The sequence below is a fragment of the Fulmarus glacialis genome, unplaced genomic scaffold, assembly GCF_000690835.1.
Source record: "Fulmarus glacialis isolate BGI_N327 unplaced genomic scaffold, ASM69083v1 scaffold29242, whole genome shotgun sequence".
Classification (NCBI taxonomy): Eukaryota; Metazoa; Chordata; class Aves; order Procellariiformes; family Procellariidae; genus Fulmarus; species Fulmarus glacialis.
This window is the reverse complement of record NW_009200251.1, coordinates 1-25,071: the sequence shown is the minus strand read 5'-3', so window position 1 is coordinate 25,071 and position 25,071 is coordinate 1. Positions and strand designations below refer to the sequence as shown.

The 25,071-nt window shown below is 38.7% G+C and overlaps 1 protein-coding gene across 1 annotated transcript; it reads right to left on the bottom strand.

Annotated features, from left to right (window-relative positions):
- Positions 1–6,679: 6,679 nt before the first annotated feature.
- Positions 6,680–22,770, bottom strand: LOC104072229 (vacuolar protein sorting-associated protein 4B; the record flags this gene model as incomplete). Its single annotated transcript, XM_009573543.1, has 10 exons — positions 6,680–7,162; positions 9,012–9,149; positions 12,121–12,340; positions 14,303–14,384; positions 14,559–14,707; positions 16,192–16,348; positions 16,589–16,708; positions 19,660–19,727; positions 20,997–21,147; positions 22,552–22,770. Coding segments are annotated over 10 exons (1,406 nt in total), but the record flags the coding sequence as incomplete, so codon positions are not given.
- Between the last annotated feature and the right edge of the window lie 2,301 nt (positions 22,771–25,071).

The window sequence follows — 25,071 nt, the reverse complement described above, 5'->3', positions numbered from 1 at the left end:
CCCCTTTGCCCTTCAGGACTCTCTTCCAAGGGACTCTCTCAACGGGTGTCCTGAACAGGCCAAAGTCTGCCCTCCAGAAGTCCATGGTAGCGGTTTTGCTGACGCCGCTCCTTACTTCACCAAGAATCGAGAATTCTATCATTTCATGGTCACTAAGCCCAAGCCAGCCTCCGACCACCACATCTCCCACCAGTCCTTCTCTGTTTGTGAACAGCAGGTCAAGCGAGCTCCCCTGGTAGGCTCGCTTACCAGCTGCGTCAGGAAGTTATCTTCCACACACTCCAGGAACCTCCTCGACTGTTTCCTCTCTGCCGTGTTGTATTTCCAGCAGACGTCTGTTAAGTTGAAGTCCCCCACAAGAACAAGGGCTAGCGATTGTGAGACTTCTGCCAGCCGCTTGTAGAATGCTTCTGTGCTTGTAAAGCTACTGCATTGCTTTCGAGATCTTCGGGCCTCTCGTTGACAACGTTTCACATTTCTAGAGCTGCTTGCCCTACCCCACGTCACTGTGTGGGAGAGCTTCATACCCCATTGCTCTTTGCTTTGTTGCTGCACTGTTAAAAATACTGGAAGAACTGAAATTACCTCGTCCAGGTTCGTGCCAGGTTCTCTTTCAAAGCAATTCAGAGAACTTTGTTTGCTCGGTCTTTTAACACAAATGAAGTCTCTTTCCAGTTTCAGGTAACGCACTGGATATACACAGCACTGGCGAGAGGCTGGTGTTTATTTCCTGGATGCAATTACACAACATCTGCCCTTGTTATCAATCCCTGATAAATTATCTTTGGCATGCATTGTGGAGAAGTGGCTGTTACACAATGGAAATTTAGATGATCTTTTGTACGTAGCTCAGTTCTCCTCTATCCTCCTCAAAATAGTTTGCTGAAGCAAGGAAACTACCACTTTCAGCCACTTCCCCCTCTTGCATTGCTATCAAATCCATTGGAGTTGGTTGCACTCCTGCAAGTCTGTCTCCATCCTCTAACAGCGCAGCCCATTGCCATCCTGCTGTCAGCCGGGGAAAGGACGGCATGTACAGATAGGCCCTGTCGCTTTGAAGGGAAAAAGGGAAATCAGAGAGACTGTCAGCTTTTGCTTTGCTGCAAATAGGCTTGCTTTGGTAGAAAAGCTGGAGAAATAGAGGAATGTAAAGAGCTTTGAAATAGCATTTAAAAAGGAATCAGTGCCTTGTCTTCCACTTGAGAGAAAAAATGGTGTGAAGTCATACAAAAAAAAGAAAGAAACCAAAATTAGAAAGAACGGGGAGGGGGGGGAAAGAGAAGAATACCCAAAAGCAATAGGAAAGACACAAGGCAATAGGAAAGATTGCCAATTAACATTTCACATCAAAGGAAAATTCTCATCAAAATCTTTTTCTTCCTCTAAGAGGCATCACACGTTTCCAGTATCCACTGTGGTGAAGCGAGCACGCTTCACACGAAAGGAGGCCCAAGAGAATAAGCCCAATAGCTACAAATCTTGTGCAAACCATTTTACACAGCTGACGCCTAGGACAAAAACAGGACAGAAACCCCATAGGAGCCCGGAGCATTGACATCACTGCCCTCCTTCCCTACAGTCGATTTCCACCCTGTGCCAGCTACAGGAGATCTGAGGCACAGACCGGTGTCCCTCACCTCACACATGTCTCCGTAGACACATGTACCCTGTGTAGAGCCTCAGACTGCCCAGGAAGAACACCACCACTATGCCCGCCCAAAAAAACCCAACAAACACTCCAATAACTTTGTTTCCTGCTGGACTGAGCCTATCTAAACCTGAAACGAGCAGGCACCTCACAGTGCTACAAATGCTAGATGAAGGTAACTTTGCAGTGACTACCTGTTACACACTTGGTGGGTCATCACGAGGTGTTTGTAACCAGCATTCACATATATGGCTATGTGTATCACAGCCTTCTCTGTGCATTCAGGCAATGACAGTATCTATTTATATGGGCTTCCCTTCTCTGCCCTGAAGCTGGTGAAGGAACTGGGAAGATGAAGGACAGTGAGAAGATTTTAGGCTCTGTGAGCAGGCCCTGTGGCTCCCGTGGACACTATTGCTATGCTGCAGCTGCACAAGCTTTGCTGTCAGGGAGGCAAACCACCCACTTGTTTCCATACTGACAGTGGACACGTGCATCATGGGCATGAGGTTTTCGGGCAGGTAAAAACAAACTAAAAAAGAAAACAGAGACAGAGCAAGGGTGGACACGAACACACAAGACCACACCAAAAAAAGGGCAGGTGTAAAGATTAAAAAAAACAGTAATTGCTTTGCTGTTTAGTTGTGTACAGAACAATTAATGGCTGTGATTAATTCATTAAAATATCATTAAAACTCCAAGTGAGCTCAGGCTTAGCCAGGCAAGAGCACGAGCATTTCAACCGGCATTTTAAATGGCACATTTGAAAACTGTAGTCAGCTACTTTTCCAGATTTTCTAAATTCTTAGCCTCCCAGCTACAGCCTACACTCCAGCCTTCAAGGAGGGGAAGGAGGAGAAATGATCATTTGAATTCGTATAGTTTGACTTTTCATTTTTTCCTAGCTTTTTATTGGGCAAAGAGTTCACTTGACTCTTCCAGAGCCCAGGTCACAGCTATAAGTAACAGTCCTCATTTGCCACTGTATTTCCTGTATGAGATGGTGATATTTATGGCAACTTTCTCAGTCCCCCGCCGAGCTGACTCGTTATTGCCAAGACGTTGACAGAGCAGTAGTAGAAGGCAACTACTCCGGCTGAGATTTTTGTAACAAATTACCTGTGGACAATCATCAGCCAACAGCAGAGTGAGTCAGAGGAAATTATTGTTTATAGTTTACAGAACGCATGTGACACTGAGCATGTTTGAAAGCAAAGTCCCTGCCTTGAATAGCTTAGATTTAAATTAGCTGAGGCAGCAGAGGAGGAGGGAGGGCAAGCAAAAGCAAGTCTTGCCAATTCATGGCACAGTGCCTGGTAATAGGTCACCAAGCAGGAAAGAAAACCCTGGCTCCATTATCAACATTAGACCTGCGGCTCAGGTGTTGGTGACTTACTTCCTGGAGATGTCTCAAAACACAACCAGAGCCTTTTTAGAAGAGGACTTAACTCCTGCTATGATGCAGAGAGGACATCGTATTTTGTTTTCATGACTAATGGTTGAGAAGTCCAAACAAGGGAGCCCTAAAATGTCAAGTATTTCTGCAAAAGACCAGCAGATTGTACACCTAGCAGGTACCGTGCACAGATGGTACGGACAGATGGACTCCGGCGTCCCCAAACACTGAGTTGATATGATGAAGGGAAGAAGTATCCTTGAGCGTTCATTCATCAAGTTGGAGCCTCTTAGGTAGGGTAAGGGTTGCAAAGGTGAATAAACAGAAAATGGCACAAAACAGTGACCTAGTCAAAAAGCTACCATCAGAAGGGCGTGTGTTTATGTAGAGGTAGGGAGGGAGAAGAAGAATTGTAATTAGGTCACAGGGACCAGAAGACAAATAACACGATAAGCTTATCTAATACCTGGGCTGTCAGTACACAATGGCAGGATAGAGGATGAACGAACAATTAAGTGTTTTTACACAGCTAATTATGATGATGGGATTTGTGGAATAAAATCACTAGATTAATATTGTTAATAAAAAACTGAAGAAAAATCGAAGGAGAAAGCACTGGAGCTATGCCACAAGAGCTACAACAAAAGCTACCTGCTCAAGAATAAAAGGAACAATGTTTTGGTAAGAATTAGATATCTGTGGGAAAAGCAGCACAGTAGGAAACAGTCCACAAGCTCCTGCAATAGTTTATGTAAGTTACAGGAATGGCTTTAAGTCAACCATGATTACTAGGATGAATCTGGTTAAGACCAAAAACATGTATGGAAGCCAATCATGAAACAAGCTCGTCATTCTGGAGGAAGGAAAGAGTAAACAGCAAAATAAAGGTGTTCCTGCATATTTCAACGAATTCAGAACTGTTAGAAAGCTTCCTGTCAAGATAATCTTCAGAAATAACATGAAAAAATATATTTGGAAGTATAAATATAAAGAATATATTATTAGGAAGAAGACTAAATAAACACAGAAAGTGGATCAAAATGTCTGACCAGAGAACATACAGCAGCTTTTTTGCTTCAGTTGACAAAAAGGCAAAATTATGATCAGACACGCCTGGCAGACGGGAGCATGAACAAAAGCTGATTCAAGAGTGTCTGCCTCAGCTACATGTGTTCTGCTCCACTAATTAAAATAAAAGCATATTCGAAGACCAGCAGATAATTTGAAAAACAAAACCAATCAAACAAAAAAAGGAGGTTTGTATGTTTTTGTTGTGCTAGAGAATAGCAAAACAAAGCCAACAGGTAAGTGGGGGAAGAAAGATGACTCTGGAATTTGAGGTCAGTCAGGCAACATGGGAAAAAAAATACAAGAAGTTAATTTACTGAGCTTTTCTAACCCTATGAGTATATGCATTGAGATGTACACCACAAGTGACAGGAAATCCTAAGTTTAATGTCAATGTGAAGAAACCATCTGTGAAAAACACAACAAGCACATATACAACTGATTTAATTGAAAAACTATTTTACCCACAGGAAGGAAAGAAAATGACATTTTTTCATATTGCAGTCAGAGTAAGCAGTAACACCAGAAGTCAGGAAAAAAATTTGTAAGCTAACCAGCCAAAGATGAGTCATACATCAGACCTTATAAAAAATGCACAACTAATTTATCCGGTATTTACAGAGGTTTTGATTATGTAAAGCAAATATGATCTTTCATAAATTTTTTAATGTATTTTCGATTAACACTGAAAACTAAAAAGTGATTTCGCACCCCCCCCTTTGGCTATCATCTATTCTGGGATAACTTAGCTAGGAAGCTCTGTGATATATATTAATTTATTCCCATTTTACAAAGGTAACAAACCAAAAAGTTGTCCTTGTAGCTGCAATCCTAAGCAGCAATATTTATTTGGAATATATTTCTAAAAACAACTTTAAACATCAAACATTAATGCTGTTACAGATGTCATCCCACAACTGAGCAAGCAGCAAGATGTAAATTTAAAACATACAGTATACTTTTCTTCTACATTAAAGATAAGGGATTACACAGTTAAGATTATGGAAACCCATAGGACAAATCAGCCTACCACAAAAAAAAGTTCCTGAGAATTTTAAGATTGCAGTAAGGACTCTCATTTTAAAAAGGTCAAGAGACAAGTACTTCGGATAGTAGCTTCGAACCTCTGCGTGAGAGCCCTGCCAGTATGTGGCTCACTTCTAAAGAGTTCACAAGAGGCAACGAAGAAAAAGCAATCCTGTTGCAACTAGGATTAAGTTTACTAACCACAGTTGCCTGCACCTACACTGGAATTCCTGCCCCCCTTGCCCCCACAAAGGTCCACAAAAAGATTTGCAGTCTACTGATTCACCTTTACATGTTCCAACGTAAGACAAAGGTAAAGCTGTGTGTAACTAAATGATTTCATGTTTCATCATGTTAGTAAACAAAATCTCAGCACCTTGCAGATCGAAGAATTTTTAACTAAATATTTTGTTTAGCTGTTAAATATACAAACCAATGTCTAAAAAAAAACCAAAACCAAGCAGTAAATTCTTGAACATAACATTGAAGAAATACTCAAAGAACATAGCTGATGTTGTACTATAACCTTTTTACTTCATTTAAGTACAGCGAATTTCACCCATCCTATGATTTATAAAGTACACAAAATATGTACATAAAGAAAACCAAACCCCATCAAAAGATGATCATGTATGTGTATATGTATATATAACATACACACAACAAATGTGCAAATTTCTTTTAATGCAAGTTAAACAAAGCATATGCAGGATAGAGTTGTACAACGATAATGGAATATAGAGCATTCTTGGTATCCGAATGATGTTTCGTATCTACAGCCAGTGCAAACTTAAAAGGCACAAACTCAATGCTGACACTGTAGCATTGTAAGTTACATTCAGGCACATCTCAATTTGTAGTTCTTCAGAAAAAGATCAATGGAAGTGCTACTTCTGTACTAAAGTGCCAGCCTTCTCTCAAAGTTTAAGCACTAAACTGATATAACCTATATGCAATAGTTACCAATAGGGTTCTGAGTTAATTTATCAATGGAAAGTCTGTGGCTAAAACATCTGTTATACTCTCCTCGCATGTGAAAGTACGCTATTTCCCAAAATACCTCCTATACATTCTCCAGAGACTACCTATACCTTGCCAGCCTCGACATGTGGAATCTTACATGACATTACTAATGCTTTCTTCTAACTTTAGTCAAACTCCTGGCAGAAAGTAAATCCAAATTTTGAAAAAACAAGAACAGCCAGCAAAAAACCTTCCAAGATACTTGCATTTAACAAACTTCTACTAAATTGCATAGTGACATGTGTGTATCAGCTAGTAAAGTTAAAAACAACAGCTTGCCATTTAAGGCAAAATTTTAACACAGCATAGCAGAAAAAGCCAAATACCAGTTCCAGCAGTATTTAAACAAAGTACTGGCCCATGTAGTCTTATCCTCACAGTGTTTTCTTTCTTACTTTAATAGCAAACCCACACTTGCAGTATGCTTAATTAGCAAATTTTGTTGCATTTTTCTAAATGAAATGATAGCAATTAATATGTAGGCTGATTGACTGATACTGAAAACACCCGACAAGTATGTTGTCTTCCACCCCTCAAAAAAGGGTTTTTTGAGCCTACTGGGAGTTTAAAACTCACTTGTACCCAGGTCTAATATAATAACTAGAATTGAACTAATAATTTAAAGTTTTCTAGTATTTAATAGACTTTACCACATCACTTTGTTGCCTCACCCTAAAATTGTATTTTCATATTATTTTTCAATAAAAGACATTTAATAGACATCTGAGGAAAACAATACAATACAAAAGCTTAAGGGTCTTTGCAAAGGTATCTTCTATTCCTTCTGCAAAGTAAGAAAGAAGTGATTTTATTGGCATTTATTTGAAGTGCCATCAACAAAGACACAAGAATACTTAAGAAAGCAAAAAAAGTTCTAATGCTCCACATATATCTTTGGTTTAGCCTTCCTGACCAAAGTCTTCTGTAAACTTCTTTAACTTCTCCAGGTCCTGTTCATTAACTGTTGGTTTTGTGCTAGCTAGCGACCTGAGCATATCAGTCTGTCGGAAAAAAAAAAGAAAACAAGTGTTTTCAGGAACAAGTATAGTACCATTGCTAACAATCCTGTTGCCAAGACAAATATGCATTAAAAAGTCCATTAAAACAAGATGACCATAGGAGCTCCTATTTACACAAAACTTTAAGTAAGCCTAAACATTTCTGCACAGGGGCAGCATTTTAACCCTGTGAAGACAGACAACTGTCAGTGAGTTTTCTAAGAATGAAACCAGAATCTCAGGTTTAGGTTTAAGCCACTCATCCATTCAGGTTTTATTCATCTCTTTTTACGGAAAAGAACTGAACTTCCTTTTTTTTTTTTGTCAGCTACTATTTTCAACCCATCTTTACCTACAGCAGTTTAAAGTGGAAAATAAGCAGATGTTCCCATGTACTCTTGATAGTCCAACAATATAGAACAGTAGTTTGTGATTCATCTTTAGCAAAGTTTTACTGTTCATGACTGGTAATTTCCATCTCTTCAATTCAGTCAATTTCCTAGATAAATATTTAGATACTGGAAAATGGATTTCAGAAAAATCACAGGTCTATGAAGTTGAAAGCAGCAGTTAAAACACCCTATGAATAAAAAGGGGCAGGAAAACTAATCAAGTCCTAGCCAAAGGGAACTGAAAAAAGTAGATGCCTCATATTACTATACAATTTCGGGTAAAACCAAAAGTTAACATCATGATTTTCTAGACTTGAGATTTGTGTCATCAGACTAGAGATACCCTGCTTAGAAAGAATTAAAGCCTGATCTTTTTAAGGACAAGAACTGATTTTGGACACTGAAACAATGCTTATGCAACTACAGTGCATCAGAGCCCAGGTACCATTAGGAGCACACAAGGAATTGTTATGTTTAATTCCAGGAAAGACTGATTAAAAATCCGCTTAGACCATGCAGGCAGAAGTTTTAGGGCAGGCCTACACCTGCATACAACCTTTTGTGCTTCCTCAGTGTGCAAATATGCACAGAAAATTATTTTCTGAAATATAGTGACAGTTATATTAACAAAGCAGTGCCTACTGTTTTAGAGGTTTGTGATTCCCATGAAATACACTGCTTTCTTCCATTCATTAGAGGACTATTTGCACACAAGAACGGACAGCAGCTCAGATTTGTTATCAAGTCCTTCCCTCAAATATTGTGCTTAAATTCAGAATCTTCTTTTGTTGCTCTTGGGGAAAAATACAGAATAAGCGTCCAGCAATTTTTTTTTTTAAACAGTGAACTAAAATTTCAAACGTGACATATTTTATTCCTTAGACCAAAGCATGCAAAAAGAAAACAACTGAAAGACCTGTATTACCTGTGATGAAATCTAACCAAAACTACCATTATATCCACCATCTTTTTTACATTTTATTGTTTATGCTTGCATTTATTTCACAGCCAATATTTACCTACAGCACATCACTTCCCAATTTACACTGAACATAATTTTCCATTTCCCAGTATCAATATTAATGCTACAGAGTGATGGAAAAGAAGTACATCATGCGACAGAGATTCCAAAGGTTTTAAATGAATAAAAGACAAGTTAAAGAACAATGGAAGAGCCAGATGCTGTCTATGGGTGAAAGGACAGCAGCTGCATGCCAGCAAACAAGAAGAATAAGAAAGATATGCTTATCAGGGATAGAAAGCTGGCTTTTTCACAAACATGCTGTCCTGTAGCGCTGTATGTTGGGAATTCAAGTGTTATCCGGTATGTCCAGCACTTCTGAAAACAAAGAACTCATCCAGTTGCCTTGCATAACCATTTGAAAAAGAGTCTTTACCTTTAAGTCTTTTCAGAGTTCTGCAAAGCAAAAATATACAATACAATACAAAAGAATACCTACCATGGAAACTTGAGGCTCCAGTAATTTATCACCTGGAACCTCCATCCATGTCATTTCTATGGCTTCAGGATCACCTGGAGAGCAAGGGGTGAACAAATCTACCATCGTATTTGGATTAGACACTGATGGTCCTTTTACCTAAAAATAAGAAAATACTCAGTTTATAGGAATTATAATTTTAAAGACAAAACCCAGAAGCTGAACAGCATCTTTAGAGCAAAAATATTCCTTGATTTTATACAGGTGTCCCACCCATTGGGAAGACATGTCCTGTGAAAGAGAAATTGTATAAATGTACTGGCATCATTCACTTTGAAGACATGCAGCTGTAGCCAGATACTTATATTCACATCAGGTCAAATCCCAGGAGCTGCTTCCTCCTAAGGTTGAGGATTTCTGTGGAAAACTAACATGCCAGGAAATCTAGTTGGAGAAGACCACTCTTCCTAGTCCCTGGTCACTTTGGGAGTACATTCATCACTAGCATTCTAAAACTTCTCAACAGTTATCCTCAAGTGCCCCTCAAGTCAGGAAGCCAGAGATGGCTTTGTAATCTTTGACATACCGCACTACAAAGTTCTGAGCACCTTTTCTGACACCACCTCAGCAGCACTCGGTAGAAAACAGGGCCATCTAGTGGGAGAACAGAAACCATCCTTTTTTTCCAGACACACGGACAGACCCAAAAAAGCCCCAACAGGTGTCTGTTCCCTTTCTGCAACACGTTATCTGGGACCCACGGTTGCATTTTCCTTCATCATTACCTGAAGCATCACACATCCACAGGAACACAAAACATATGCAAAGATTGAAAGACAACACACTAAGTGGCTATTTTTAACAGCAGAGAACTAGATTTGCTATTCCAAACTGCCTTTAAGGCACGATGCTGAAAAGCAGATTGTAACATTCAAAATGCACTCTGACAAATCTGTATTATCACACAGAGCAAGGAATGGTTTACAATGAATTAGTAATAATTGAGGAACGCACTGTTTAACTGGGGCAAGTTTTCTGCTATGATGAAAACAATAAAGCTACGATTTTGCTTATAAAAATAGGAAATCGCATCCACTTAAAGTACTAACAACACAAGTGGAATTAATTTGGCTTATGTCAGAGCCCCCAAAGCACTGCAGTTGTGGGGTTTTTTCCTTCATTTTTTGGGGGCAAAAGGAGATAAAAGGTAAGAATTGCTTTTGGGTTGCTCCGCAAACTATGACAACTGAGGTTATTTCATTGCTCCATGGTAGTCCAAGACATGCCTCAGATTCTTCCAAATTTGAAGAAAAGGCTTTAGCCAGAAATGTCATTGTCACTTAAAGTCAACAATGGATAAATACTTCAGGCATCACTGCTTAAGCGAAGGAAGCATCTAGAAAATCCTTGATATATCAAAACAGCTGCTTATTTTTAAGCAAATACAGTGTTACTGCTGAATTGCCCCCAGAAGAAACTTACCAAATCAGCATTTCAAAATACTCGTTTTGTTCTTAAAATGCAAAAAGCTCCTCAAAAACCCTTTAAAATGTTTGTTTTTTTTTTTTTCCCCCCTCACCAAAATGACAGGCTGCAGGTTTATTTTAATAACTACAAAGTTGACAAAGGTTTCCTCAATGCAGACTCTGGAAACTTACGTAGTCCTCTCATATTCTGGACCATATTGGGTTTAAGTGTTCCTTTCTCTTTGAATCTTAAGCTGAATGTGTTCCTTGGAAGAAACTACATGGGAAAAAAGAGCCTATCTTCAATTCAAAATAACTGTAGCTCTTCAGTTTAGGGCCCTTAACCCTTTTATGTCAGGCTGAGTTACTGGTAAAAAAATTGTAATTGTAACTGAGATGACCAAGAACTGCTGCCAACACAAGTTACATGGTGTGTATCTCTTGACAGCTTAAGATGTGAAATTTTTCCTACCTTATCCAACCCCACACCTACTCTTTTAAGGAGCCACAAAATAAAAGCTTCCCTTTACAGCAGCAAAAACCTCTCCAGAGTACCCTGACCCACCTTCACCCAAGATATATGAATTTCTGTAAAATCAAAGTTTGTAGTAAAAATGTAAACAAAAAATACTTTTAGTCTGGGTCTACTCTAAAAAAAAAAACTACACAGGAAAAATATCATTTTATTTAACCGATACATGTTGTATGTATTTGGAACTCTGTTTATAACTATTGGTAACATTATCACACTTTTTTTTTCCTTTCCATTTAAGAGCGTAAGAATTTATAGAGAACAATTAATTTGATTAATTTGAACAAGACCCATATGTGCAAATTCTCCAGGGGAAAAAAAGCATTCCCAGATTTAATGGATTTAGACTGGTGCTAAAGAACTCTAGTTGGTTCTTTGTCAGATAAAGTTTTTGAGATCCAAACATTTGGAAGAAACGTTTCTTAAGTCAGTACATAGTATGTAGAGGTAACTGCAAGATCAGCCAAACAATATAGTTTCAATAGTCTCTTTAGAGTGCACTTAAGTAAGTGCCAACTAGTTTTTACATTACAGCAGCATCCATAAGATGCTGCATGCTGCCTAAACAATGAAACACAGACCTTGCTCAATTGTCTTGCATTTTACTACTGTCGCAAGTAACAGATTCAATGTTTTTACCAGAATTTTACAAGAACCTTAATTTTTCAGTTTGAAAAGTATGCCAAGTAAGCAGAATGTGCTTAATTATAATCCACCTATTCCCACGTGGATGAGGGATACATTTATTTTAACATGCTAGAAAAACACGAAGAACCACATAACTTGATCCAGAAAAAGAGCACCTCTGTAAGATTCCCATTTAAGTCAAACTTCAAACTGAATGCTTTTCACACTACCTAGAGTCGTGAAGAGTCATCAGAGCTTGGATTACACAGCATGAATACCCAGAAACTAGCTCCACCAGACTTACGGCAGGACTGGAGGGGGGCGGGGGGGATGGGGGAAGGAAAAATAAGAGGGGGAATACCCAAGTTCTCCCTGGTCGATAAAAAAGGACATTCATAAGCGTGCAGTATTACCAAAACCAAATTCACTTTACTTGCAAGGAATTTTCAAGTTAAGATAGTTCTCAGAGAAGAAGTAACTCGAAAAATTTTTGATTCCTACTTACTTTTTTAAAATGAGTAGCTGATTGCACTTTTCTAACAGGCTGCATCAGTGCATCACGTACAATGATGCTTATATCTGCACCAGAATAGCCATCAGTTCTCTTTCCAAGCTCTCGATAATCTGATTCCGTTAGGAGATTTGGCGTTGAACCAAGGTGAAGTTTGAACATTGCAGCCCTGGCATGGTCTTCAGGTAAAGGAATATAAATACGCTTCTCAAACCTGTTTTAAAAAAGAAAAACCAAAATGTTCCACAGATGCTAGCTCATTCAGGTGCACAGTGGAAAAAAGCTTATGCAAGTAACTATATTATTTGTTCCTAACACTATTGCAAAGAAGAAGTTTCAGTATTATAAACCTTAAAAGAAAAAATCTAAGGCAAATATTCAACAACTTGTTCTCATAAATAATACTGTAGCTACATAAGCTAACATCCAGAATATAACCACTACTTCCTTTTCATGACAAAGATCTTCTCTTCAGACTAAAGTTTTTCCAGATTCTCTCCAGCAGAGTTTGTGTTTTAAAAGAAAAAATTGAGGGGAGAATGTCTTTAAGTGTTGAAGTATATTTGAACAGTTTTCACACTGAAAGAAAGAACTGCCTGATAACAAACTGACACAACCACTTTCTACAGTCTCCAACTAAATTATCTGTTCTCACAGTGGGGATTACCTCCCACCAACAAAATAAGAGCAACTCCAAATTCTGTATAACACAGTTAACTTGATATACATGACAAAGTGGGCCAAATCTATGAAAAATTAATTTGATTACTGCCATTGTTGTACAAGTTCCTTTAAGTCTTATGGACAAGAGTTAGACAGCTACTCTTTCACACTTCAGAGAATCAGAGAATGGTTTGGGTTGGGAGGGACCTTTAAAGGTCATCTAGTCCAACCCCCCTGCTGTGGGCAGCGACATCTTCCACTAGATCAGGTTGCTCAAAGCCCCATCCAACCCGACCTTGAGCACTTCCAATGATGGGACATCCACAACTTCTCTGGGCAACCTGTTCCAGTGTCTCACCACCCTGATTGTAAAATATTTCTACCTTATGTCCAATCTAAACCTACCCTCTTTCAGTTTAAAACCGTTGCCCCTTGTCCTGTCACTACTGGCCTTGGGTAAAAAAAAAAAAACAAAACCATCTCTCCGTCTTTCTTATAAGCTGCCTTTATATATTGAAAAGCCACAATAAGGTCTCCCTCGAGCCTTCTGTTCTCCAGGCTGAACAACCCCAGCTCTCTCAGCCTTTCTTCACAGGAGAGGTGTTCCAGCCCTCTGATCCATTTTCATGGCCCCCTTTTGGACCTATTCTACCAGGTCCATGTCTGTCTTGTACTGTGGACCCCAGAACTGGAATTTCAAGAATGACTTGAAATTTTAATCAACACGTTCACCTCTAAATCTGTCTCACACAAAACTGTAGTCATACAGGTTGGAAGCGACCTCTGGACGTCACCTGGTCCAACCCCCAATCGAAGTATGGCCAGCTTGAATTAAGTATATAAATAAAAGTCAGTGACAGTCACAAAAAAGTAATGTTTCTTTAGCCTACAAAAATGACCATTATCCAAGCTGTGTCCTCATCACAACATAATCATACTTGTCACATAGCTGTATTTGTCCACTACTGCTTTCCAGTTCAAAGAAAGATCCAGCTAATCAGACACAGGCATCGAAGCCCTTTATCTACAAAAAAGCAGTTAAAACATACACTGAAAGGTGACAAATTATGCCTGACCCGTGGAAAAACATAGTGTTTCTCTGTAACATAAGGCTACATTTCCATGAAATATCTCAAGCTATTCAACAGTTTGTTAACAGCTGAAAAGGAAAGCTCTACCCCCTTCTTGCCCTTCTGAGGTGCATATTTTGTAATTTGTCCTCCACACCCACCAGAAAACCAACCAACAAGGAAGCAGAATAGTCTTCTGCTTGCTCAAGCACAATCAGCTAACCAAGAAATCAAATAAACTACAGGGCAAATATAAGAGTGAACAACCTACCTTTTTAAAGGGGCAAGGGGCTATTAGTTTGGCTCAGTCCATCTCACGGAATTGAGTTGTAGAACATTAGCCATGTCTGCAAACATGAGCTGGATTACTATCTCAAGTAGTCTCAGACTGAACCCTCACAACAGTTGCAAATTTCATACCATGAAAAAAAATGCCATCATACCGTCTCCTGATAGCAGAATCCAAAACCCAGGGTATGTTTGTCGCTCCTAAGACCAAGATTCCTTCATTGTCAACACCAACCCCTATATCAGGGCAGAAATAATTTCACTGTTTAGATGATAAACAGAGACTGTTTCAAAACATCGTCAAAATTTAAGAGGGTGGAACTGCAGATCTTTTTAGTGTTCTCATGCAAGCTACGCTTAAAATATGTATCTTAATTCCTTTGACTGATTCAGAAAACCAAGTAAAGTTACCTTGCATCTGGACTAGAAACTCTGTTTTTATCCGTCTAGCAGCCTCACTTTCGTTTTCACTTCTTGACCCACACAGGGAATCTATCTCATCAATGAAGATAATAGAAGGTTTGTTTTCTCTGGCAAGCTGGAACAAGTTTTTCACTAATCTTAAAAAAGGAAACAGCTTCAGTTATCTCAATTATTACACTAGTAAAAACACATAACTTAAGATTATGATACAGTCACTTCCTTTAGAGAAGGCTAAAAAAAAAAAGTATTAACATAAAGCTACTCAAAGATACAACATTCTTCCAGCTCCAAGACTCTGCATTATACTGAGTGAGACAGCCTAGCATAAAGGGGAGGTGAAACATTTTAGAGTACTCCAGGCATGGTTTTGCAAGAAAAAGCCCTTTTTCAGTTTACATTTTTACAAGAGAGCCTGGACTACACAAAACCACCACTCTAGATAGACTCAAAAGAAAATGGCTTTCTCTTATTTAAGATTAGTAACCTAATCAGATTAACTCTAGAGATTTCGTAAGAAATAACATGTACATTTACTTTATACAACTTTACTAAATACTTTTTATATGACAAGAAAAGTTGATTTGCCAAAAAAAAAAAAAAACAAAAACCCAAAAACCCCAGCCATATCTTAGTAACACATTTTACTGAGTTAAAAAGGAAAATAGGAACATGCTGGAAAATTCTTCACATTACCAGCACTAAATCTCAGGCAATAGTCTCAAATGAAGCCAAACAGAAAAAATGCCAAGCTGGACTCCAGTTCTGTATTCCTTTTGCAACAGAAGAAAGGCAGCTTAAGGTTTCCAGCTTTTTGGGGAAAAAAACCCCATTCAAACACTTTATGTAATGGCCTTTCTTTCTCATCCTATCAACTTTAAATAGTGTTGCTCAGTTGTCCCACACTTCAAACTATTAAAGCATGGTTTTGACAAGTATTCTCATCATCATAGGAAAGTCCTTTCTGTACAACAAACCCAGAGCTTTTTCTTAATTCAGGAAAACTTCACTGGAAGCCTAGACGGACAAATTCCTGCACTTCTAGACTGCAGCCAACATGTCACTTCAGGCTTCCTGGTCTTCTTCACATATCCCATAGTAACAAACGAGTTAGCATGGGGAACCATGAAATTTTCTTTCATGGCTGCTCCTCTCCTTCAATCTATTTTCGCAAGTCTCTTATGTCTTCCAGATTTTGTTTGAAATCAGGATAAAGAAAAAACACCTCCGTATGGACAAAGAAATGCCATGTGTTAACGGCACAGCCGCTGGGACAGATGAGTGGGGAGATGCCAAGAGGCAGAGTACCCCAACACTTCAGACTGATGTAGCTTGCGATCACAGCTGAGTTCAGAAAGGGAATGAGCTCCATGGTGCTCCCAAAACCTTTCTGAGCTAGTTTTAAAAACTATCTTGAGCACTGAAGAGAGGTCCAGCTGCAGCAGCACAAAATGCAGCACGTGATATCTTTACATGGCACTGCAGCATGAAGCATAGAAACACATGAAGTTTGTTTTTAAAAAGACATGACCCTTCCCTCAAATTCAATTTCTTTACAGCAACTAGCTCTATATTAATTTCTTCTTGCCAATGTTTTCCTGGACCTCTGGCAACTCCAACTTACTTTTCACTTTCACCTAACCACTTTGAGACAAGGTCAGAGGAAGATACTGAGAAGAAGGTAGAGTTGTTTGCTTCTGTTGCGACAGCTTTTGCTAAATAAGACTTCCCTGTTCCTGGTGGTCCAAACAGGAGAATCCCTCTCCAGGGTGTTCTCTTTCCTGCAACAGAGAAACCAGCAGTCTTCAAAATACTGTAGAAAGACTGAACCTATTTTTTTGATGAAGCCCCTCTAATTTACTCAGAGTTTTCCACATCTACCCATGAAACTTCTGTCAGATGGATCACAATCTCTCTGTTAAGAGCTCAGTTTGGGTCTCTGATATATTGGCATAACACTCTTCTTAGACCCCAGTGCCGGTCCTGACTGGCCAGTAGCAAACAAATGCTGTAATTCTGACCTGTAAACAGGTGCGGAAATTTAATGGGCAAGATCACTGCTTCTTTAAGTGCTTCTTTGGCACCTTCAAGGCCAGCAACATCACTCCATTTGACATTTGGTCGCTCCATAACAATTGCTCCTATAAGAAAAGATTGTATAAATTAGTGATGCACATATCTTTTCACAACTTCAACAAATTCTATTTTGGAAAAAAAATAATTAAGAAATCTATGCCCATGTCCATACTGAGTAAACCCAAGGCATTTCTCGGTAGATATAAACACTGAATACTATTAGTCAAATGGATGTTATTTCTACAGAAATCCATCACGTTGTTTTACCACAATAAACCATAGATAACCAGAATACTCGAGAGTTAGTGGAAGTCCTGCAATGGTCAAAGCTAGTCCATTACTGACCAGCAAATGTGTGCTTAGTCGTCACAGATGAGTACCTTCTCTAATAGGTACCCAGGCACCATGACCTCACTAAACCACCGTTGTACCTCCTGAAAAATTTGCATGTAGCTACACTAGCCCAGGATTTATAAGATTCTCCAGCAGATAAAGTAACTTGTTGGGTATCTCCAGATGTGCAGCAAGCAATCAGACCATCTAATGGTAAAGAGTTTTGAGAGCTAGGGCAGAAAGCATCAGAAAGGTTATATGGGGCCTGCCTAGCTGCAGAAGAAGTTATCTTCTTAATCTAGCCATGTTCTCTCAAAGTTTATCACCAAGTCTCATCTTGCTCAATCAACAAGTTCAGCTTGATTTTAGCCAACTGAGCTGTAATTTAGCCTTCTCTTCAGACTTCAGATTGGTTAGTCTGACATGCTAAAAATGATTTTGTCTTGACTACTTTTAGATGGGGCAACTTGGATCTGAGCTAGTGACTGAGTATTAGATCTTGTAATCCTAGCCAAGGCAAATCCAAAGGGTAAGAGAAATTTTCTCAGATGAACAAATGCCAACCAACCCAATGCTTATCTAAGTACTCAAACACACTGAAAGTTTCAGTTGCCCTATTTCTCTACAAGGGGCTTTCTATAATTTCACAATTGGCTTTCACCAGCTATTTTCTTGACACTTTCACCTTATGCCTTCAGAGCTCTGAAATACTTTAAGGCTTTTTTTCTTCTACAGGATTGAAAATTTACTCTTGCTCACTGGCTAATGAATAAAGCAAATAACACTTGCTTACTTTAAGTATCTCCTTTGAGATTTTTTCTTTTGCTGCGTCCCTTTTCCATCAGATTGAAATGAACAATTTCTGTTAACAGTTGCAATTGTTAACAATTTGGAATTTAGAGTCCAAAAGCAACATCATATTGTTAAAGATGTTAAAAATATTATAGAGAAAGTTGATTGCAAACTGTCTTAGCTTGCAATCTATATACTGGAATTAATTCAACCACCCACTTCCCATGCATTAAATTCTTTTGATAGGTTGATTACATCTCAGTTTTTCTTAAAGTAAACAGAACTATGTGCTCCATCACTAAAACAATTAGCAGAACAGGTAACAGTTCAGATAGGAACAGGAGATTATTTCAAAGTTGAAATATCAGAGTTATCTGCACCAGACATACCATGGTAACTGAAATTACTGCACTGTAAGAGATCACCTGTACCAGGACACAAATGGAACTGGAATTGTAGGCTTCCTAATTTTGTAGGTGTAAATTAATAGCTGGAAGATTAAGCAATGGAGTGCAAAAGGTCTTTAAAATTTTAAAAAAGAGTACATGACAATAGACCCACAACTACTATCCAGTCTGAATGTTACTGGTCACTTCTCCCACAATAAGCCAAGTTGCTATTATAATTAAAATCTTGATAAATACTCATAGATTTGGGAAAGTTCCATAAGGCAAAGTTAGCTAAGAGTAACAAGGCAGCAAAATTAAATACAGGAAATTTCTGTGGCTGTTTTGGGACGCAAAATGAAGATGAGCAATTTGAAGGCTGCACAGAGATTGTGTTATCTGAGTAACAGACTCCTGTGTTAAGTTTAAAGGTACCAAGGATCTCACACCTCAGACTTTCAAGCAATCAATGTGTAAGCAAGAATGCTGTCATTTTCTAGAAAGTATCAAAGAAGTGGTGGGTGCAAGAAACTATTTCTTGAAGTAAGAACTGAAGCTCAAATTCATGTGGGAAGAAATTAAGTCTTTATAGTGAGAGACAGGATAAGAGTCCAACGCTCCTAATTTTTCTGTCATTTTAAAATATAGGAAACTGTTCCATAGAACTGTGCATAGGATTAAATAAATGTGTAGAGAAGTAGAAAAAGCATGGCACAGTTTCCAAATATGATACAATAGCTCCTGAAATCACAGAGTCAGAAATCTGGTAAATGCAATTGATCTTTGTTACACTGAAAAATACGGGGAGAACAATGAAGTTTCTTCAGATCCATAAGGACCTTCTGGCAGGGAAGCTCTGAACAATTCTTCACCATTAAATAATAAACATCAAACAAAGCCTCTTTTTCACTTTGTACAAAACTACTGGTAACTGCTACACATTGCATCACTGACTGTATTCAGCATTTGAGTTCAAAAACCCGAACTACTATGTTACTCAACTGGGACAGCTTCATCACTGCATATGAAAACATGCTGCCCATTACTATAAACAAGCAAGAATTCATGTTCTCAACTCCTAAACCTGAGCACAAGCTTTTTTGTGAAAATGGTCCTGCTTACACTAAGTGTTTGTATGATGTCTGTTACCTTAGCCTCTAGGCAATACTCTAATGCACTTAAGAGTAAAAAATACTGATTCAGTTTAGCCAATAGCTACCTGGGATCTTGCAACTTCTCCCTTTGGAAAATGCTGTCCTGATAAATGGTACAATTTTTACATGAAGCACAGGGTGCAGGAGATAAATTTCAACATTGTCACTGTATAATTTCATGGCATACAAACCCATACTTCCATAAAGACTACGCTTTTGTATGTGAAGAGTACATACTAGTTGAGCCACTTACAGGCAGTAAGTTAATCCATAACATTTAGGTGGCAAAAATATAGGAATTTGCTTGACTGAAGCCACCCCTATTTAAAGAAAAGGATGCTTCAAAATTACCTTGAAGTTGATTCTGTAGCTTCTTTTTTTCAGGATCCTCTGACTCCCCTTCTCCATCACTGTCATTCCTGATTTGGAAACAAGAAAAAATGTTGAAATAAAGTAAAAGACACTACTGTCTTAGGATAAAAATCAGAATGCAAAAAGCAGAAAAACCACCAGTCTGAAGAATGAAAGAAACCTTGAGACGCTTTCAGATCTCTACCAAGTTTACAACATTGTACTCCTGCTTTTCTATACCACATTCTTTCTAATTCACTCTCCTCACGATTTCGACTTCCTCTTACGGGTCTGAGCCCTTTTAACACACTTCTATATGCTTTGATCCAGCCTCTAGGAAACAAAAGCCCTTGTATCGAGCAACATGGAAGCACTAAAATGGTTTATTTGTAGACATTGGCACTTATCCCCTATCTGGAATTGCAACAGGACTTGGTCAATTCCATCTAGTACTATGAAACTCTACATCCTCGTCTTGTCAGAGCAAAGGAAACTGGAAGTTAAAGAAGGAAAAAAAGAGACTAGATAGTGAGCAACTGGAGTGGAGGTCTTGAAAATACATGTAGCCTCTGTGATATTACCAACTCCTTCTATTATAAACCAGCAGAACACAGTACAGCTCAAAAAATAAAACTGATGAGACAAGTAGACAATGAAGGAGACTGAAAATCAGGTGAAGCTTCAAGAGACAACTGAGCAACTCTAGCTGTTCAGGACTGCTAAAAAGGGCAATCCCACCAGAAGGTATCATCCTGAACCATTCCTCTCTCCAATCCCAATAAAGGCAGTAGCAAATGCAAAAGAGACTCTGCTTGTTCAGGTGGCTCTGCTCGTTCAGCTCTCCAATATGCAAAATGAAAAACAAATCTAATGAAAGGAAAGCAGTGAAGAGACTAGGCAGCAGCAAGGCATTAGAGTGATTCAGTCCATCTTCAACCTACATAGAGCTTTGCACCTCTTATCAGGTGTGAGACAGATCAAACTCGGGCCACAGTAATCATCAGTCTGAATTTATTTTCTAGTTAGTATTTACATGTAGAAAAATTTTAAGGGTCATCAGGCTTATTGCCATTAAATCCGATAAGCTTGCGTTAGTCTGAAGCAGCTTCCATTCTTCATTGAATTTCCCATGCAACTGTTCGCGCATTTTAGTAAGCAAGCACAGAAATGCCGGTGATGCTAATTCATGTTATTTTTCTTTTATTAGCCCACTATTTCAGCATTAGTAGTCACCTGAAGCATTTCAAAAACACTAGTTAAAATTATCTTTGAAGAGTTGAATTTTAGAATAAGCTGAGTTCAGGAAGTATTTTGCTTTACCTTCTCCGAAAACATACCCTTTTCCATCAGTAGGACCAGACTCTTTAACTGGTTTTGGTGCAGTTTTTTCTCTCTTTTTCAGATATTCTTTCAGCTTTTCTGCTCTGTCCAAGTATTCTGTACATTTCGTTCTAATGCTCTGTTTTGCTTTATCACCCTGTGCTTCATCTAAGAGTTCGAAGAGAAACAATGCTTTGTTAACAGCAAAACACATGTGCATCAATCAGAAAACAAGACGAAATCTCTGTCTTCTTTATATCTTGTCAGTATACCTCTCTCAGGGCTCACCACACAACCAAACACCTCAACTACTTATTTTTCCACTATACCATGGAAAGAAGTGACAGGAAGGATGTCATCACCTACCAGAAATCAAATATACACCTGAACGTCGCTTTGGCTTAAAATTTGACTGTAAAGGATTAAGGACAGTTGTACTGGAAGCTTTTCTGTCAGCCTTTCAAGCTGCTATAGACTGTCTTAATAACTCCTTTTCTAAAATAGCTCATCAAGAAGCTGCTTGTGCTAAGCAATTTTTATTTAGAAACATACTTTATTTTTCCATAGCCTGCTAATTTTAAAAGATGTTCACATCATAAAGAAAAAACATTACATAAAACATCTGAAAGAGTTAGGTGTGGTTCAACAGCCACACTGTTCTCTTAGTCACTATTACAGTATTTCAAATCAGCGATAAAAATTTAACGTTAGGTTTATGTGTTAAGTTTCCAAAAGTACATCAGCATTGTTAAGAGAATAGAAAGTGATATTCTGATAAGGTCTGTAAGATATAAATGGATAGGAAGTGATAAACACGAATTATCCTAAGTGATTATAAAGAAAATAGTGGTTTTTTCAAATCATGGAGATCTAAGTGCACTTATGTCAGGTGAGCAACCCTAGCCCACTTGGATTAGGGCTGTACCTACATTAAGAAAGCCCACTCCTTGCATACAAACACTGGACAGGATGCAAAAGGTACACAGAAGTGTGAAAAGAAAGGCATAAAACAATAATTATGACAATATGGAAACTGAAGAAAAATTACAACGTACAAATCCATCTCATACATTTTGTTGGCCAAGATGAACAGCAAGACTATGACATTAAGGAGCAAAAAATGCCAGCAGAGAGGTTGTAGAAATGCAAGCGGCATAAGTTAAGAGCAAAAAATGCTCTGTAGATACAACAAAGACTTCTTGTGTAACACGTGTTTTGCAGCACAACAGAAATACAGGGATCCCTGTACTTATTGTCACATTTTTTCATGCACAGTGGCCAGCCTCAAAATTGCTACAGAAGTCCAGAGGAGAGACAGCAAACTCCTGCCTCCCTGTCTTAAAAAAACCCAAAACAAAACACAAGTAAAAAATAATCTGATTTCTTATGAGAATGGAGCAAGCACACAACACAGTAAAGGCAAAAGCTGCAAAATATATGACCTCAGTCAAACTAGAATTAGCAAGTTATCAACTGATGATGAAAGTAAAAATTTAAATACTGATGTCAACATAAGAGATTACTCTGGGCAATTTGACTACTAAACTCAATCATCCAATACATTACACTTACATTTAACAACATGGAGAAAATACTGCACAGCGTGTTGGTACAAGCGGAAGGCTTCCTCATAGTTTCCTGCTTTATCTTCTTGTGCTGCCTTGCTAGCAAGGTCTATTGCTTTCTGTAACACAAGCAAATAATTAGGTGCTGCGCGAGGGCATTTTGCACGATCAAAGAGACATTTTAAGCTGTTGCTCTGACTGTTTTTTGATGGCCAGTTTTTCTGCTCTTCAACCCCAAAAAGTTGAAGATAACTGACTCAAGTCTTAGGTGGTGCTTTGTATGTGACACAATATTTCTATCCTTTCATGAACAGTGGTTAACAAACTGCTGAAATTTACTAGCACACAGAAAAGTTTAAGTGAGAAGAACAAGTTTCTGTGTACTAAGTTGGAACTACTACTGGTTTGTCTATGCAGTTTTCCTTACCAATCTCTTGCATTTATTATGGAAAGGTTTGGAAATCCATTCTAAGTTTTTTCATCACAGACCCATAACTATGAGTTATGACATCAGCAAACCCTGTCAACAGCAAAGTCAATACAGAAAGTATGTGATTACAATGCACTGAAAGTAGCACTATCACTTGTCCAACCCTGTGCTGGGAGACAGCTTCAAAGACTGACTCTTGTTTGGCTCCTCAGGAAGGATTTAGGCTCTTGATATCCAAGTGAGAAATTCTCATTACCATTCCAGTAGATGGGGAGAAAAACCCCTACTAGAGAGAAAACATATCCAAATTATAAGCACCAAGAAAAGTTCTAGGAGAAGTTATGGATGGATTTTTAATTTGTATGCTGAGCTAGTTTCAGATAAAACTGCCTGTCATCTAAGCCATTGTATTGCATACACTGGCCTGTAGATTTGTCGGTATCACCGTTATTCCTTTGCTCTTAAGTGCTTATTAGCTTTTATTACACTTTGCTCCTTGGAATGCCTATACTACTTCAGGACAATTACAACTGTCCATTTGAATGACTAGTTCCTGTAAGTTTAAAAAAGGCAGTTGGTTAGCCAAAGTTAACCAACACTAACTAAATCTTCTATAGCCCCCCCACATTTTTCCACATTCAGTCAATTTCTTTTCCTAAGCATTGTTAGCATGCTCACGATGATTATGGTAATGTCAGGGAGCAAGGTGGAAAGCTTCATCTGCCACAAGGAGTTTTCATTAGACATTCCAGTACAGATATACTCTTGCCACTATCTGGACACTCTGATGTGTTTCAGGCAAAACAAAGCTAGCAAACAGTAGCCATGAGAGAAGAAAGAACAAAATCTCTCATTCTATTGCTTTGTGTTGCTGTCTTGTAAGCAGACCAACTCATCAGACCTGAAATCAAAGAGTAATTTATTTAAAAACAATGATCCAAAAAGCAGACTCTATGGCTCTGTTGTGGCAAGTGTAGGAACATTGTAAGCATCTGTTTCCTTGGAACAGAACTTAGTCTTTCCTTTTTGGAGAAGACATGAGCTGATAAGCAGTTTACTACGTACGAATGGGCAGCCCCCTCCTTGCTGCTCACCTTGTGCTGGCTCCCTCTATGCACCATTCAAATCCAGCAAAAGAGCAAAATCTAACCCCAAAAAGAAGTTACTTTCTTCTTAAAGTTCTAAGTTATCACAGAACAGTCCAATGATTCCTGAATCCAGTACAACAAAGACAGTGATACATGTGACACTAAATCCAAAGAATAAGTAGCAAAGACCACCTGCTAAAACAGAACTATGAGAAAACAGGGCAAGTTGCAGCCCTGCTCCTCTGAAATAGAAAAAAGTCTACATCATGTATTGACTGGTTTTGGTATACTCTGTTTTTGTAAATACCCAGAGGACTATTATTTGGGTATTAGATTCTCAGGTCTATCACTTCATTACATCAGCAGGCATCTTAGCCTGTTACTGTGATGAAGAGCACTGCTGTCAAACAGGAAATAATTTATTAGAAAGTTGTATGAACTAGACCATAGATGACCAGCTCTAACTATCCACGAGGCACAAACTGTATTTACCAGGCTATGGTTTGACAGCGTGATGAACATCACTCTCAGAAAAAGCGTCAGCTTAAACAGGTTTCATCCTCCTTCTTATTCTCGACTCTGCGATATCTCCCCCAACTTTGCCAGTGTAAGCATTACATAATGGTCATAATGAGTTTACAGATATGATCATGGTTCAAAACAGCCACAGAGAAAATGATATTAAATGCTAATGTTAAAATGTTAAAAATATTTTTAACACAGGTAATTTCTGGATCTGTTTTGCCAACCAGCTGCAGAACCGATTATACTGTCCCAGCTGAGAGCTAACGCAGATAGAAAAACAGAACAGGCAAGGATTTCCTACCGTCAGTAGTCTTAGAAGAAACCTAAGCCAAGCTATGCGTCTAGACCACAAGAGGCAACAGCGCTTCCCCGCTGGACATCAGGCCCCGCTGCTCCAGCGTCCCGCGGGGCTGGTGCGATCGCCTGCCCGGCAGGTCCCCTTCCCCTCCCCGGGAACTCGGCGCCCGCCGCCGGCAGAGGCCAG